The sequence below is a fragment of the Chinchilla lanigera genome, unplaced genomic scaffold, assembly GCF_000276665.1.
Source record: "Chinchilla lanigera isolate Chin_1 unplaced genomic scaffold, ChiLan1.0 scaffold00139, whole genome shotgun sequence".
Taxonomy (NCBI): domain Eukaryota; kingdom Metazoa; phylum Chordata; class Mammalia; order Rodentia; family Chinchillidae; genus Chinchilla; species Chinchilla lanigera.
In genome coordinates, this window is record NW_004955540.1 from 2,681,358 (window position 1) to 2,699,935 (window position 18,578).

The 18,578-nt window shown below is 44.7% G+C and overlaps 1 protein-coding gene across 3 annotated transcripts in view; it reads left to right on the top strand.

Annotated features, from left to right (window-relative positions):
• The first annotated feature begins 4,869 nt into the window (after positions 1-4,869).
• Positions 4,870-18,578, top strand: part of Fer1l6 (fer-1-like family member 6) — a 148,651-nt gene continuing 134,942 nt past the window's right edge. For 2 of the 3 annotated variants that reach the window (XM_013507931.1, XM_013507936.1), the window contains exon 1: positions 4,886-4,953. In XM_013507931.1, coding sequence (XP_013363385.1) covers positions 4,931-4,953 — 23 coding nt within the window. In that variant the 5' untranslated portion in view covers positions 4,886-4,930. Of the gene's footprint in view, positions 4,954-18,578 lie in introns of all 3 variants that reach the window. The other variant, XM_013507932.1, reaches the window with a different exon arrangement.

An 18,578-nucleotide genomic window follows, 5' to 3' on the forward strand; every position in this document is an offset into this window, starting at 1 on the left:
GCCGCAGCCCTTCCTAAGTAAAAGGGGCCCACCCAGTGCCTCACTGAGTGCTGCGTTCAAGGCGGCTGCATGTGACCCCTCATACCACAGGTGACCCAGCAGCAGAAGATGCATCTTCCAGCCAGCTGTCTGGGATGTACCCCTGGTCAAACAGACTCACTCAAACAAAAGTCATGAGAATTAACAGAACTGGAGGTATGATTTCTATAGGAAATTTAGGTAAGGCATCCATCCAGTCAGTAGCATGAGGACAATGGGAAGATGGTAAACAGCAGCATGGGAGAACATGGTAAGTGGTAAGGTGGAAGGCAGAAGTTAAGATGATAGACCAGGGAGAAGAAGTTGGGTGGTATGATGGCAGATGGAGGGTGAGAGGGTGGATTTCAAGGGGGAGATCTAGGCCCTTTTGTGTCCAGCGGTGCTCAAGTTGACTTAAGTTAAGAACGATCCTTTAGAGCTTGGCACATAGCTCAATGGTAGAGAGCCTGCTTAGCATGTACAAGGCCCTCAGTGCAATCCCCAGTGCCATAATTCAAACAAAAGAACCATCATTTAGTTTCATCTTCTGGAGGTATAGTCCCATGGCAATCTTTGCTTTTTTTTAGTTAACATATTTCCATTCTGTAGGAACCCTTAGAACAATCTTAGAACCTCTCTCACTTGAGTTAGCTCTTTCTTGCAACCAAAAATCTGTAACTAAAACACTCCCCTTATTCATTTGCAATAAAATAACTGTTTTTAAGTGCTTGAGATAAAAAGCAGAGTTACAAGTTGTTAAGTGTCTTTAGTGGAAAAAAACTGGTTAAATTAGAAGGCATACAACTGGGTATGACCAAGAGTCAGGGTAAATATTTAGGAAATGCTGCATTTAAATTCCACAGACAAGAGTTGCTGTAAAAAGGAAACATATTTTAGGAGTAGTCCAGGTAGTGGCAGTAGGAAAGAGTTGCACTGACTCACGGAGTTGGTGGTAAAGCGGATACCCTTGGGCTCCTGAGTCTGAAGCTCTCGTTCAACTTCCTGGTTTGAGTAAACATTGAGGTCTCAGGAGTTTTCTCAGCCGAGCCAAACCCCAGGTGCTATAAGGTGGAGAAAGAGAGAAGCAGTGATGACGATGATGATGATGATGGTAGGGTCCAGGAGATAACATGTGAAATTCATTATAAACTAAGCAAATTCGTATCATGTGTTGTTAATAAGAAAATAAAGGTACAGTGTTCGGAATGAAAAGACCACAGGTGAGAAATTGACAAGCAATATCAACTACACACAGGTGAGAAAACTGACCGTCAGAGAAACTGCTAGTGAAGGCTTGATATTGCTATTGACTCCTCGTAGCACGATGCTGTGGTACGGCAGTGTGGTGGGGTCCCTGCCCACCTGTCTTGGGGGAAGTTTTTCCAATGTAGCGATATCAGCCTCTGTGTAGGCATGCGCAGTTTTGACGTAACTCTGTAACATAGCTCATACCCCAGACTGTAGAATGTTACTGTGTACCCATACGAGGGAGACGAAGTGCAACTGCACCATGTCTGGCCCTTAGCCTTTGGACACAAATCCACTGAGTCAGAGCTGGCATGAATAAAGCTGCTTCCTGGGACAAAGGCCTCCATGTCCTATCTCGTCTCTCTACATGAAAATCCCACAGCAATGCAGTAAGATGTCTTTGGGACTTAACCTTTTTCAAGGAAAGGAAATAATAAAGGTAACGATGCTAATAATAGTCACCACAGCCAGCACTTACTGAGCACCTGAGTACTTGACCCAGGAAGTGCTTCACAATGACCGGATTCTCCAAGTAATGCTCATTATCCAAATTTATCCATGAAGAAACAAGGCCTCGAGATGAAGAAGCTTGATCAAAGCCAAACATCTAGAGGTGCGAACCCAGCTTCTCTCACTCTGCTTTCTGTGCCCATCTTCCTGCATCTTAGGCTATCCTAGGATGCTGAAAAGGGTTTCTGTCGTGGTCCTCGGAGAACTCCAACCCCAGGCTTTCTTTTTAGGAGAAAGGAAATGGAGGCCAGAGAAGTGAGCTGGCTTGCTTGAGGGAACGCAGCTCTCAGCGGTAGAAAAAACCCTCACGTTCGGGGCTCCCCACACTTGGGTAGTAACCGGTCGTGGACCCTGGGCTTCGTCTCTGGCATGTAGCTGTTTTCAGTTTCCATGCCCTTCCACAAACAGGCCGTTGGTTTCACTTTGGAGAACTGCAGGGCAAATTTGCCCTTGTGAGAGAACAGCTGGCATGTGTGCTGGGGCCGCTGCTATCCAGGCACACCCAGGTTTATGGTGGGCTTGCCCCGGGCTTCTCTTGACAGAGGAGAAGTGTTTGGCATGGGGAGAGCAAATAAGGGAGTTCATTAACATCAACACAGAGATTCTTGTTTCTTAGTAACTTCTAGAGTGAATATTGCATGGTGCTCACCACAGTGAGAGTTGGCACGCCACATTCACATGCTCACCACTGTTGACCTTTACGGAATGCCCATCATGTGCCAGGGCCTTTTAATTCTCACAATTAGACCCAAATTGAGGGATGTAATCCATTTAATAGATTAGGAACCTGCGGCCCAGGTACACCCAGAAACTCATCAGCATTAAAAAGAACCGTAAATGAACCTTTATCCTGGTATGCTTGAAACCAGGAATGATGACATCTGTAACCTCTACATGGCACCTGCAGGGGCTTGTGGTACATGTGGGATAGAAGCAAGTTTTTTTTGCCCTCAGGAAGATTGTAGTCTAACATGGAGCATGTATATGTGCAGTCATGATTTATTCTTAAATTCATATTCTCAAAAAGAGTAGTGACCTTTCTTTGCCACTAGGAGACTTGTGAGAAGCATCTTTAATTTCTCAACAGGCCTATGCAGTGAATTTTTATCCCCATTTTACAGAGGAAGAAACAGAGGTTGACAGAAGCAAAGTAAATCACCAACTTTCTGTTGTTAGTATTAGAGTCTTGATTCAGGCCCTCGTGGTTTAACTCCAGAGTGCAGGGTTATCCTCATTATGGTCAAGGTTAAAAAAGAAGACAGTCAAATACCATGGGAACTCAAGGGGCTAGATTTTAACTTTGAAATTTGATTACACTAAATCCTTAGCACCCACTCCTGTAAGTTTTCCTGCCAACCAGTGACCTAAAGGAAAAAGCAGCACATGACTTGGAGGGCAGTGGGATAAGCAGAATAGGAAGAGATGAGGAGCCAGAGCACAGGGTGTGTGACCTCGCATTCCTGGGCAGTGAATCTGGCGGCCACTGTACCTGGAGAGGACCTTTGGCCCTTTCTTCTGTATCCTGCTTCCTGTCATTGAGAGGGACCCACCATCTTGCTCCTTTTTAAAGAAATGCTTTTTGTTTCACTGTTAAGAAATGTTTGTTTCTGGGGTATGATCCCCACAGATGCTGATGAAACCCTTGGACAGTCTGGGGAAGCTATAAGAGCTTTAGACAAATCACAAAAAGTTATTGCATTTTAATGACATACACATGAGGCCAGTTCAGTTTTCCTCATAGCCTTACATAGGAATACTTACTTAATTATTCATCAACGTTTTTATACTTGTAAAGATCTGTTACTTCTATCACCTATTTCCAGGAAAGAAAAGGGCCATTTAAAAGGTAGTCAGATGCCTCTCCCTTGCATACCTCCATTTCTGCTTCTTTTCCCTGTGTGGCAGAGCAAAAAGACCACTGGTCTGGCTGCTAGGCTGCCACTGTTTCTTTTTCTCTTTTGGATACTGAGAATTGAACTCAGGACCTTGTGCTTGCCAGGCAAGCACTGTGCTGCTGAACTATATCCCCAGCTGGCTGCCACTGTCTCTTCGCTGTGTGATTTGGGGAGGCTTCTTCCTTTTGGGGGCTATGTTCTTTTTCTTTCTACAACCAGAGGTTGGATAAAGCCTTTGACTTCCACACTGAGCTCTGTACCCAGGGTTGGTGATTATTGTAGGTTATTGCATAAAATTTGGGAATCCACATATAAGACAAGTCTCAAGGCTGAACAAAGTCATAGTGTATTTGTGTCTGTTATGTATGTGTTTGCAGATGCTGTGCTAGTAGTAAGAAGCAATTCAAAGTAAAAATGATGAAGATGCAATAAGTGTATGTACCAGTTCTCCAAGATGAATGTAATTGCTACCATACAAACATATACCAATGAAAAGGTATTGGATTCTCCTAGCTTTTCTAATTAAAAGGAAATTAGGCACGTTACTGAATTTTTAGTTTTGATCATTATGACTTTCTTAGTTAAAATACAATTGAATTTTTTCTCCATGATATTATTAATCAACATATACTAAACATACTGTTAGAGTGAAAGAAGTCTGCATACCTCTGATATAAAGAATGGGTCTGACCTTTGGAAATCTTGAAAACACAGGTTTAGATGATTTACTGCATCTGTCTAAGACTAACATTTTGAGATTCTTAATAGCAGGGTCTGAAACAGTAGCCATTAGCCACATGTACTATTTAAATTTACATTAAATTCTAAAAATTTGTTAGGTTATATAAGCCAAATTTCAAATTCTCAGGATTTTTATTATTGGGAAAATTCTACAAGACATCCCTGTTCTAGGAGAACTGCCCGATCCTTGTTAGTGTGTGTTTCCTGAGATGAGATGATTGTATCATATAATTCCTGGGAGACTATTTACCCTTTGGCTCTATCAGTGAAGGGAACACTCATGAATGGGAGTGGTCAAGAAGCCTGACAGATGGATTCTCTCCTTGTGGGACAGTTTGCTTTTGCACTTTTGGTTGCACTGGGTAACATGATGCTTACAAACAGCCACACACACCAATAACTGTTGATTCAGCCACACCCCCAAATAGCCTCTCCCACCAGGTGCCCAGGAGCTCGATAAAGTCAGACACCAGCATTTTGCTGGTGCCTGCCTGGAGGAGCCACTAAGAAGAGGAAGAATGGAGAAGCCACCGAAAGCCAAGTAATGTATTTCCTTCTCCTAAGGAAAGGCATCTGGCTGGGGTCAGAGTCAAGGTGCTGGGAGCTGGGGGTGAGGGGGCTCCTTCAAAAATCTTCACAGGTTAACTAAGGCTTCAGGCTTACTCAGAAAAGCTCTGGGCCAGGAGGGATAATTATGCTTAGGTAATTACACTTAAAAGACATATTTCCCCCTTATGATGTGAAAATAAATAGTATTCTTTGTAGAAAAATTGGAAAATATAGAAGCAATAAGGATTATAATATCACTTATATAATCACTGGAGATAACCACTGTTAACATTTCTTAACATTTGAAAAATTCTTTTTATTCCTTGAACTAGACTATTGAAAATATAGAATGCTTTTGTTCTGAAACCAGGGCCTTCCCTTACATAATTGCAGGAAATGGTAAAGTCCACCTAAGCCTGTGTTTTTTCTCCCTCTGGCCATATTTCATTCTGTAAAGGAGAGCTGAGATCTTCCTGGGCCATGTGCAGGAATGAGGTCCATTGGCTACACTGGCAGATTTGCTTAGGGGAGCTTTGCTGGGACTAAAACTGTGCTCGTGACCTTGAGGATGGGGTGGGGAAAGCCAGCTGCGGTTCAGAGAGGGCCTTAGCTGTTTACTTGCTTTGGGGCTGGATGAAATGCTTCTAGACACATTTGCATTTTCACCTGCAAAGTGTTTTGGTAGAATCATTGAGTATATTGTGAGCTTAAATCAGGAACAGGATTGGAGTTCTAGCACAGAATTGTGCTGCAGAATCATTTTAGAAATTTAATCACTTATTAAATGTCTACTGCTTATCTGCTCTGAGTTCTATGCTTTACTAGGCCTCAGGTCCACAAAAATGGATGGGACCTGATTGCTGCCCCAGACATTTACAGATTAGTGATGCTGCTCTATAAATGAGTGTACTTTGTGTGTTGCAAGTATTATGTTAGAAGTATGCTCGGGAAATTGCTGGGGGCTGCACAGGGAGAGATGTTCAGTTCATTTTGGGGAATCAGCAAGTCTTCTTAGAGAAAGTGCTTGTAAGCCGAGATGTGAAGAAGGAGTAAGAAATTGGGTTCTTGAATGTGGGGGCAGAAGCGGAGGTCAGACTGTTCCAGGAGGAAGAGGCAGAAACAGGAGGACCTTGGGGAGGGGAGAAGGCGTGAGGTGTGCAGGAAGGAGTTCAGTACAGTGCATACCGTGTTCATTCGCAAATTCTGTTGATGAATGCCTTGGGCCATGTTTGCCTCAGCGCAGTCCAGGGCTAATCTCTGAGGATGTTTTTCCATCATGCCAAATGTAAATGCTACCTGTTTCTGAAGAAGACCTAGTTCAAGGCTGCCTTCTGCAGGCAGCCTTTCTAGATTCCCCCTGATGGAAACAAACTCTCCCTCCTCGGAATTCCAAGGCGTTTCTGCCTCCTCAGAACTTTCCACCCTTCTCTGTCTTCCGGGACTGTAAGCACATAGAGAGTCGGGGCAGCCTGACCGCCTTCTGGGGAGGGCAAGGCACACCGGACTCCTGATGCAAACCGGGCTGTGCTGCTGTCCCATACCACTTTTGGGAATTCATTGCACTTTCTCCCCCATGTTCCTCTGCTCTGATCCCTTCCTGCTCTGATCCCTTCCCTTCCTATAGTCAAGCTCAGGATAATTTTTAGAAGGGAATAATGCATTTGATTGCACTTACTTGTACAGGTTAGATTCCTGAGGATGCAGGCTTTCAGTGGCATGATAAGGGCTCTGCTGTGAGTGAAGAGAGAGCAGAACTTCTCACAGGACTGAGATGTATGCGCTTGAATGGCTTCATTTGTTGTTAATATAGTGAGCCACTTCTTTACCTGTAGGTGAAAGGCTCCTGCCCTAAGTCCACCAAGTTTCTCACACCCAAAACCCCCTTGCACCCAGCAATTAATGCTTTAATGCCTGGCATAGCAGGAGGACCGGTGGCATTTTGGTAGTCAGTACCCACGCCAGTGGAATTCTGCTACCCATTTATCATGTACATGTTTGTCAGTGATACTAAGGTATTTCTCCTGAAAGAAATGGGGTTTTGGGGGTCATTTTAGATAAAAGAACTGATCAGGAGCCCATCTGGTATAGTGATTTCAACCCACTGATTTTATCTTTTGTTAATTATTTCCCCTTAGGCCTGTTGCTTCTTAGTTCTCTCATCTGTAAAAGAGGTACACTAATTCATTCACTCATCTGCTCATCTATCCATATATCCAACAAACAATGGCGCCAACCTGCAAAGACTGCCTTCTGGTGATCAGAGAGCAATGAGGGGATGCAGTCTGAGGGATGAGCTATGAATGTAGTGTGACGGTCAAATGAGACGATGGGAGTCAAAGCCTTTTGAAACTGGAGAAGACTTGACCAACGTGGGGTGGTCATCACAGCTACAGTGTTAACGCAGACAGCAGGCTAGGTGTCTTTGTGCAGTGTGTCACTGCCTTCTGCTCTGCATTTATTCAGGATATTTGTGTAAATCATACATAGCACCAAGAGGATCAGCAGTTTTCATTTAACTAGTATTTGATGAAAATCTCCTTGTTCCAGATATTACCTCTGCGCCCCCCAATATAAAGATTGCTGAATGTAAAAATAATGCACATTCTTTATAAAAATATAAAGCAATCTAGAAAAAAATATAGAGACAAGGAGAAAATTAAATCCAAGTTTCATCTCCCAGAGGGAAATACTTTTGAAGAAAAATCCTTTCAGGCATTTTTCCATACATGTTTTATAGATATTGCATCACAGGATTCATGCTGCTCTGTAACCTACTTTTCTTCTGAACATTATCAACATACAGTGAAGGTTCTGTTGCTGGGTGGGTGATTGAAAGGAGTGTTTAACATTAAAAGGGGCTGTGATCACTCCAGTTTCCTTCATCATAGTATTCTCAGATGCTGTGAGTGTTAAATCTTCTATATTTTCTTCTTGAACTAACGAAGTTTGTACATAGATCTTGATTTAAACCAACAAGTATACACTTGCACTGTCATTGCCCATGACTGCATGGTGTCCCATTGTGTGTATAAAATTATTTAATTAGACCCCAGTCTATAAATATTTATTTCCCAAGCAATGATTCTATAATAAACATGTTTGTGTATTCCACTTTGCCTATGTGCAAAGTTGTATAATTCCAGCCTTAGGAATTATTCCTAGAAACAAGATGGTTGAGGTCACAGGTTTTTAAATGTTAATTTGTGTTTGAATAAGGAGCTATTAAGGAGCAAGAGGAGTGCAGGTTTTAAAAGCCTGGGGATTAGCTGAGCCGAGAGGACTAAAATCCTGTGGTGCAATCAGTATTGCAGGAGGTGTCTCGGGAGGGTGAAGAGTGAAAGTTGTTAGGTGGGAGGGGTCTCCAGATGTTGGAAGCAGTTCCAGAAAAGGTGGGTGAATTGACCTAGCTTTGGAGTCCTTAAAAATAGCCTGGACCTCATCAAAGAGAGCATCTCTAGAAGAAGCCTGTGCCAGGCCAAAGGAGGGGGTCAAAGTCTTTTCAATTCCACACACACCTGGAGAGTGCGCCTTCAGTGCCAGATGTGGGTGAGGAGTTAATTACACCAGCCCTCAGCATAGAGAGGCTTTCAGTCCAGTGGGGAAGACATGTTGGTCACAGGACTTACACTCAAGAGTGGACAGCCCCAGTGGAACCCTGCTCAAGGGCAGACAGTTCAGAGGACCCTGGGTGGTAGAGAGGGGGGCAGGGGAGAGGACCTCTTCTACTGGAGCTGGATGTGAAAAGGTGAGTGAGAACACCTCAGGCAGCTAGGCTTGGCTCCCATAGTCTCCATGTTGCAGAGACCAGGGACAAAGTCAGAGTGGGGTTGCGGTGGTCCAGTTTGGCTACAGCACAAAGCAGAGCAAGGGATGCTGGTCCTTGGGGCTCTTTCCCACACTGGGACCCCCTGCCTCTTCCCACACCCAGACTTCCCTATTCCTTTACCATCCAGGCTGTTTCCTTGTAGGGAGCCATAATACCCTGAAGTTCAGCTGAGGAAGGACTCTCTTCAGGGCAGGATCTCTTCTTGCAAAGCCTCCGGTCTGTGTAGCCAGTCAACTGCTGCATAAATACTCGTCCTTGAGGGGATTTGCTATCACACAGCACTATGATGGCTAAGGCTAGGGGTTGTTTCCAGTGTAAATCCTGCAGAACTGGTGCACTAGATCCTTGGCATGGGACCTTTCTCATGGCCAACTTGAAACAAGCCAGTTCCTTCCTCCTGTCCTCCTGGTGTACTCCTTGGCCCTTGCACCAAGAAATGCCAGTGAGGTACAATGGGCCCATGATGTCGCCTGTGGGCGTGGGAAGACTCGGCATCTTGGTTCTTGGGCTGACTGCGAGTTTGGGGCAGGAGACACTTGCTCTGTATGACAGAAGATGACACTGTGGCTGGAGAGATAAGCAAGACTCTCTGAGTCACTGGGTGAAGTTGGCTTGAGGGAAGTAGGAAAAAGAGGAAAACAGCTGGATGTGGTGGGATACACTTGTTATCCCAACACTTTGGGAGGCTGGAAGATTTAAGCAATTTAGCAAGACTCTGTCTCAAAATTTAAAAATATTTTCAAATGATATGGGGATGTAACTGGGTGCAAAGACCCTGGGGTCAATCCCTAGTATCTCAAAAAATGAAAAACATACTGATATATTAGCATGAAGGTCTGGCATTATGTAACATGTTTTAAAACCAGTGCTTTCACTAGATTAAGAGCCAGGCTCTGTCTCTTTTATAGTGCAGACATCCCAACAGTGTTTTTCCCATCCGAGTGACACAATATAGTTTGTTGAATTATCTATGTTCCAAGTATAGGAAAAGAATTTGACAGGGTGCAGAATAACCCCTAGAAAGTGCTGCCTTTCTAATCCCCTCTTCTCTGACATCTCACTGGCTAGCTAGCTGTGCAGCACTAGGCTACAAGGGATGCTAGGAAAAGGTAATTTTGTAATTTGGTGGCTATGCACTCAGTCAAAAAGTGGACAGCAGGTGACATCATTCAAAAAGAAAGATGAAAAGAAAGATGAATGATCATGAGACAGGAATGCAATATTTTTCTTCTTATACTGGGAGCAGAAGCACTGTCCAGGCCTCAGGCTGTGCCCGCCCTTCCTCGGAGACTATTGCCTGCAGAGTTGTCTGCTTTTGCTCAGATCCTTCTGAGTGGGCCTTCTGAAAATAGCAGAATATTTTGCATCAGGACTAGCTACATCATTTGCAAAACACAGTGCAAAAGAAAACATGGAACATTTTAAAAAGTATGAAGAATCTCACGATAGCAATAATAGAGCAATAAAGCACGCCTGGGGCTTGCTATGCACAGCACCTGGCCAGCTACACAGTTCACACATCTCCACAAAGCTCTCTTGGGGGATTGCAGAAAGAAGATGTCAACATTCCCACTGATTCTTAGGATGGCTGTGGAAGGTATAACAGTCAGAACTCAGAAAACAGGGCATGTAAGTCCATGCCGAGAGCAGAGCCTCCAATAGCTAAAGCTTTGGTGGGATGGTAGAGGGGCCCCATTGGTGGGTGCTTTAGTAAAGCTTTTCAGACTTTGGAAGAAAGTCGTACATTCCTGGACTTTCAAGCGAATCAGTGCTATGACTTTATTATGTATGTTTAATAGTACAGATGACTTAATTCTGGGCCCGAAGCTATGTCCATGTGCCCTGGAAAGAACTGGTCCATTTGGTTAGCCCTGCCAGGTTGCCTGGCTCCTGTGTGCAGGACCGAGTGTGCGTAGTTGGAATGGGGCAGTCCTTACGTCATCACGGGGATGGTTAGAATAGACAGGATGTAAATTCTCTCATGGCTGGGGAGGGAGCATTAGGCTCCGGTTGTAAGAGTTGCAATCTGGGCACATAATGCCTATTCACAATTCTAAAATCCACACATCTCTGAAAACTGAGTTTTCTGTGTTTGGCATAAACCCTATTGGTTAAAATCTGGTATAAGCTGTTTATCATCTCTGACCCAGGTAATATCTTTTAATATATATTGTAAATTCTAAAAATCTTCACACTGGGTTTTGTAGCAGCACTACCTGTCTAGTAGCAACCTTACTGTGTTGTTTTTCTCAGAGGCTGCACTCCCGGTTAATAGCTGGATGGGCTGGCCGATGTTATCTTACTTTATTCTTGCCCATATTAGTTGTGATAGAATTCCAAGCCCTGATGAAATAAAAAAAGATTACATTTATTGCTTCTTCTCCATGTTCTGCCCTTGTCTTGGTTGGAGAGCTGAGTCAGATTAATTTGACAGGATTTGTCCTTTGCGAAGCTTTACAGAATACCTTCTTATGGCATTTTATATCACAGGGTTTCTTGCGTGATTTGTTTTCACCCCTTTTTTGTCTTTTTGGAAATACTAGATGCAGTGTGCATATTGTTAAGCATAACTGACTTTATTTATATAATCAATACAAATGATTAGAAGTGTCACACAGGCATATTAATTTCGTTCTTAAGGATCTCACTGATTTGTAAATTTTAATGAAGTTTGAGAAAAGTTTTCCTGTCATATTTTTTCTGTAAAATCTTAATAAATGCTTATCTTTGCATAAAAAAGTTGAATATTTCCATATGTCAACTTTTGGAGCAAAATGATAGATTAATCATCTAAGTATCTAATAATCTAACGATAAGCTAATAATCTAAGTTGCTTGGTGGTGATTTAAGAAGTTGTGTGTTGTTCATAGAATAGACCTTCCCTTTTCTTTCCTGGCTGCTCTGTGTTTTTTAACTTTCTTTCCAATTTGTAACTTTGTCCCAAGGTAAAAACCATAAGCTTTCTTTCTCAGCTTCTCTTGTTCCTCAGACCCAGGCAGGACCCCAGGTGCTCACATTTGAGGTTTGGACTTGAAAGCTGGTACGTAAAGAAGCAAGAGCAGCCTGGAACAGCCTAGAACATGAGGGACAAATAGGCCTGCTTTCTTAGAGAGCTTCTGGCAGTACCTGCTGGTGTCGGAGTGGTATTTAAGCTGTGTTTCTGGGTCGAGAGGCAGGGTCACTTAGGGGCCATCTGTTATGAGATGGGCACTATTCCCAGCTTTGTAATTTTTCAGGCATGGTTCTCTGGGATTCTTAAAAATTAACAAACTGTCATGTATACTTTGACTCACCCCTTTTATTCACTGTGGCCAGAAAGGGCTTCTGTACGTGGCAACTAAGAAATCCAGTAGTACCACTGGCATATGAGGGTACTGGCAGGAACTAGGATTCTTGCATACATGCTTCTTTTCAGCTGTTGAGAGACAGCAGAAGAGTAAGTATTTGCTCTTACGTGATACATCATTTACTTATACTCATTCATTTTGGGGAGCAGCTTTTTTCTAGGAGTGAGGCACAACCAAGCAAGAAATAGAGGTGAGTTAATGCTGGTGCAATGAACAGCTATGAATTTGAATTCACCAGTGGTCTCCTGGGGATAAAAATACACCACAGAAAGGTCTAGGATAGAGGTCTTCTGGAATTTTCTGGGTTCTTTACTTGAGAGAGATTGAGAGCTGATTGCTACAAAAACATTCCCTCTTGCTACACACCGTGATGTAGCCTTTTCATGCACTCATTCAACACATACCTACCGAGTGCCTGCTTGGGCCCATGCCATGCATGAGTGATGGCAGTGAGCCAGGCGGGGCTTTCGTTTGGTGCTCTGGGCTTTCCAAATGTTTGCATGAGCACGTGTGGAAGGGCCAGAGACAGCTGGTAGCTGTTGGCAGTCACTGAGGAGAGGATAAGTGTTTTACCTACAGTGACACCAACAGTGATGGGTAAAGCTGAGAACTGACTTTGGTTCTGCTGGGCTCCAGAATCCTGTATTCTTTCCAGAACACCAGGTCCTTTTACCTGTCACAGCTCATGCCAACCCTGAGGGAAAGTGGACAACATATTACTGTTCCTTCCTTTTATAGAAGGAAGCTTGTATCAAGGAAAGATTAACTTGGTAATACAGGGGTATGGGTCTTCCTGGTACCCATGTCTCTGCCACTTATTGCTTGATGGGAGGAAGCATGCTATTGAGGCCTGCCTTTGATGGGTGACTTGGGAAGAAGTCGCCAACACTTCCTCAGGCATCTTTGTGTGAGGGGCAGAGATCATGGGGGAGTCAGGCGTGAGAACCAGGGAGAGGGTAAATGAGGGAGCGTGACCTCCTCCGCCGTTTGTCCCTTAGGGCTGTGTCCTTACAAATGACTTGGTCTTCACCCTTACAGATGGCACACCCCAGAGGGCAAGGTGAGTGCAAACACATCTGAGTCATTCCTCACCTCAGGCTGGTGTCTCTTGTGTTACACCTTCCTACCAGACGGCACAGTTTCTCTTTCAATTGGAAATTTTATTGGATATTTGTAGATTGTGAGAAATTAGATAACAGTGCAGTGGTAAGAAATAATGCAGAGAGACCTTGCAGACTCCTTACCCAGTATTCCTCAATGGTGATGTCTCAGAAAATGACAGGAAACCAGGGTATTGACATTTTTTTTGTTTGTTTGTTTTTTGTTTTTTTCTGGAACCAGGAATCAAACTCATGACCTTGCGCTTGCCAGGCGGGCGCTGTGCCACTGAGCTAAACCCCCAGTCCCAGGGTACTGTCATTGATACAACCATCTGATCTTATTCAGATTTCCTGAGCTTTACTTTTCCCCATTTAGTGTGTGCATTAGTTCTATGTAGTTGTATCACATGTGCTAATTTGCAAGCTCACCACCATAGGCAAGGTACAGCATATGTCCATCCCGTAAGGGTCTTGCATTTCCCTTTTATACTTTTATAACCACACCTATTTCCCTCCCTGATTTTACCTTTGTTTGTACCATGTGTCCTTGGTGCCTATAAGATACTTAATAAGTTTGTGTTACACAAATAAGTGAACAGTGCCATAGAGATTAGACACACATGCACACATGCATGCATGCACATACGCACACAGGCACCCCCCACCCCCGTCATGGTTTGAGGGATATTTTGTAAGGCAGAACAATATAATATAGGACATATATTTTATAAGATTATTTATAATAGTCACCCAAAGAATGATACACAAAAGAGTGCAGGAAATCTGTCCACACACTAAGATCAAGGAATCCAGCTGGGGGCCTGGATCCTGCAATAATGCCCTGCATGACTCCAGTTGAAGACCTAGAGCTCATAACAATGCCTTCCATGAATCCAGCTGGAAGCTCAGAGCCCATAACAATATCTCATGCAGGCCTGTTTTACAGATCTGTGCTGGGAGGCCCAAAGGTCAGTGGTGGAAGCTAGGAAGTCTATGCCAGCAGGATGAAGGATCTGTGCTAGCAGGCTGAGGGATCTATACTGGAGTTAGGAAGCAATGCTCAGAAGAACCAGAGCTCCCCCGAAAGGTACCACAGCCATCCTCAGCAACAGTGAGGTCCCAAGTTCCTCCCATGACCAAGATGACCAAGTTCCCATCAGGGAGGCCAACACAGCAAACTTCTCCCGGAAACTGGCATTGAACCATCTTCCCCTCTGGAGCCAGAATTGATGCTCAAAGTGAGGGCCAGAGCTCCCTGAAAGTGAACCAAAGCCATTTTCAGTGCCAACAAGGACCCGAGCCCCTCGCAGATGAAAACAGCCGAGTTCATCAGGAAAGCCAGCATGACAAGCTCCTCCCAGAGAATCAACAGCTCCTTGCAGCTTCTAACAGCACTCAACAGCGTCCCAAACAGCCTCTCTCAGCTCCTAACAGCCTCACTTCTTCTCCAGTTCTGTTTCTTATGCCGCTGGCAACAATCCCCAGGTGTGCCTCCCACACCCAGCACCACGCTGACTCAGTTCAGCTGGGGGTTATAAGTTGACCACCAGTGGTCAATGCACTACACCCCCACCGATTTGGAGGGCAGAGGAAGGAGCCATTCAGTTGAGCTGAGTCTTAAGGGCAGAGGGGGAGAGGCAGAGCCTGACAGTGAGAGCCAGGACACTCCTGATTTGGGCTGGGGCATTGTGCTACCTCTCATGTGTGTTGAGAAGGGCTGTCTGGGTTTGAATTCCCTTCCCATCACTCTCTGTCTGAGAAGTCCCAGGCAAGTGGTGAGGTTCACTCGTCTTCCTCAGTTTCCTCCTCTGTACAGTAGGTGAGCTACCATGCACTCCAGGGGTTGCAGTGGGAGGAAGCAGGATGATGTGCGTATAGCCCCTCCTAGTGCCTGCCTCCCGTCAACACCACACTGTCAATACCTTGCTATTTTAGTCCTGGTTTGGCTGCATGAGCAGGCCCCCAGCGACCTCTTACCGAGTCCTGCCTAAGTCTGCCTTTGTGTGGCGCTGTGGGGACTTTCCCTCCATAGCGGCTCTGCTGTTCTGGACCTGCCCTTGCCCGGTGTTACTCCTGCCTGGCTCTGGAGATCCTGCTACATTTAGCCCATCTTTCATTGAATCTTTTAGGAAATGTACCTTAGTGGGCAGTTGTTAATCTGGGAATTAACAAAGGTCCCAGGAAGCGTCCCTCCTGAATGACCCGGGGTTTGTGTACCAAAAGCCTCCCACAGCTGCCCGGTGATGGAATGGGTTTTGCCCCAGCCTGAGCTCCTTGGGGTGGGGGAGGCTTGCAAGGAGGCTGTTTACAGGAATCTGCCTCTTTCCTTCTCCCTTCCCCCTCGGCGTGGAGGAGGGGTGTTTACTGTGAGGTCGGCCCTGGGGCCCCTATTAGTTCCACGGAGATTCCTTACTGCACACACAGCTGTTGTGAGAAAAGAAATCTTGGGTCGCAAAGACAAAGGCAGTTAGGAGAAGCAGGATGTGGGTTTCAAAACCCTTTCAGGCGCCCTCGCAACTGTCCGGCTCCTCACTGGGCCACACGGGAAGGTGAGGGTGAGGGGCAGGGGCTAGGTCTTTCTTCCTTTTCGAGGGTGAGACTGAACAGAGCCTCCATGGACTATTCCTAGCTAATTCATGATCGTTCCAGGGACTGTGAAACGTGGTTTAAATTTTTTCGGGTCTTGCCTCCATGTGAGAAAAGAAAAAAGATTTATCTTTTCCTTTCTCAGCCTCCACTCTCTTTTTAGTATCAGTATAGATTTCCAGATGATTTATGTAATGTGCTGTAATCCATTCTTGTCATTATTCTGATACTTGAATTGCCCTCTATTTTGCTGGCGGGAACCCCTTCCGTTGTCTCTGATTTTGTTTGACATTTCACCATCATGTTTGTGGGTTTTGTTTTTTTTTTTTTGTCTTTTTGAGACAGGGTCTCGCTATGCATTTTGGGTTGGCCTTGAGTTCACTTTGTAGTCCAGGCTGGTCTCAAACTTGCAAGGTTCCTCCTGCCTCAGCCTTCCCAGTGCTGGGATTACAGGGATGCACCACCACACCTGGTGCTTCCCCATCATTTCTGAGCGCCTTCTTACTTTCTGGCACACTGTAATATTCCAAGTTCATTCTGAGGGGGAAATTGAGCTAAAGTGTGTAATCCCTGCTAATGAAAATGTTAGAAAACAAAACATAAGACAGGAACATGGAATCAATGCCCAAAGTTTGGTACCAGCAAACTTCTCCCTGAAGTCTGGTGAACACAGAGGCTCTTGACGGCCTTATTGATCACGGAGGCTCCCAGAAACGGAAGCTGGGCTGGTCACCAGGCCAGAAGCTTCTAGATGCAGCCCCTCCTGGCGTTGGGGAGACTCGGGGGCTCAGTCAAGGGCAGGCTCGCACAACCGCTTGTACAAATAAATGGCAGCAGAAGACAGAAGCATGAAGTTCTTGAGAGCAGGCAGTAAGTATTTTATCCAATGATTTTGACTGCTTCATGGCTAAGCTGACAAGAGCGACAGCCAATCATGAAAATGTCTGTGCCAGCTCTACTTTCTTTTGCCCCCTGTCTGTAGAGTTTGGGCGCACAGGAAGGACGAACACAAGGAAAACGGAAAAGGTGATAAAATTCCTCCAGACTGGCCAATGCCAAGATATGTAAATAAATAAACAAGTAAATAAATAGCAAATGCTGAAAGTGTTTTGGCTGCGGAAAGTCCCGGGTCAGGGACTGCCAGGTGGTTTGCGTTTCACTTTGAGAGCCCTCAAGGAGCCGGGCCATCTTGTCTGAGTGCGTGGGAAGGATTGAACGACCCTGTGCGTTAGGGTGGGGAGACATGGAATCTGCCGGTAGGAGACAGCCATGGCCACGTCCCCAGGGCCCTGATGTACACGAGGAAGAACACCTACAGGGCTGTCTCACCTGCATGGTCCACATGCTCTCACATTGCTCTGGACCCTCCCAGATGTCCCAAGACCCCACCCCAGAAGACAGCCCATGCTGCTTGGGTCAAACTTAGAGTGAAGGTTGGATCCTGGAGAGAGGATGAATGGCAGCTGGTTCTGCCCCACCACCTGGCGCCCTGCTTTTCACCAGAGGTCTTTCAAGGTCCTTTAGCATTATCTACTGAGTTAAATAAGCCACTGGCCTCTGAGTTTAGAAAATGCACTGTCACTTTTAGATAAAAGGCAACAGCAGCCCAATTTTTAAGTCACTGAACTTTCTAGGGCAAAATGAGGGTCCTGTGACATTTCATTCAGTTGGATCTAACCATCTGGCATTTCTAGACTTCCAGTTGTCAAAAGAGGGTGACTGACTATTAATAAAACAAGCGGATATGTGGCATTCACACTATACAGAGTCAAATCCCAAACACGCAACACCTTCAGCCTTCAGGGATACGGAAATCAGAACAACTGTCAGACTCAGTTCATCCAGTCAGAATGGCTGTCACTGTGATTACAGAAAATAGTGAATGCTGGTGGAAATGCAGAGGGGAGAGGAATCTTTCTACGCTGCTAGTGGAATGTGACTTACTACAGCCACCATGGAGATCAGTGCAGAGATTCTTCCAAAAACTAAAAAGAGGAACTCCATTTGATCCATCAGTACCATTCCTCGGTATAGTCTCAAAAGAATTACAGAGAGCATACTGTGGTGATACACGCATACCTGTGCTCAGAGCTGTATTATTCTTGGTAGCTAAGCTGTGGAAACAGGCTGCATGTCTATCAACTGATGAGGGAAGGAAGAAAGGAAGTGTAATATGTATTATTCAGCCATAATTTGTTATAATTTTCAAGAAAATGAATGGAATCGGAGACCATCATGTTAGGCAAAACAAGCCAGGTTTAGTTAAATATTGCATGTTTCTCTGATATGAGAACTCTAACCAATGAATAAAATAAGGAGACAGGACAGGAAACTACAAGATAGATTGTTAGAGGTAGAAAAAGGTTAGAGGTTATATGAGGGGGAAGAAAGGGAGAAGGGGTAATAGGTGAAAATAATCAAAATAAGCCATTGCATACACCAATGTACCAAAACAAACCTCACTATTCTGTTACTTATAAGCACTACTAGTTTTTTTTTTTTTTCATGGCAAAAAGGTGCATTTCCAGGGCATGTTCAGTAGTTCAGTGGGCACACACCCCACCTCAAGTGCTCAGAATACTGCAGTCACATGGAATTTAAATGCACAATCTTCCCTGCACAGCCAATGGTGTAATTTTCCGGAAAGAGATTGTTCTGGTGCCAGCTTCCTCTGGTATTAGATAAGGTTTCCCTGAGTCGTGCAGTGTCAGTGTGATTTAAATTCTTTGAGATTGCAAACAGCAGCATAATGCGCAAG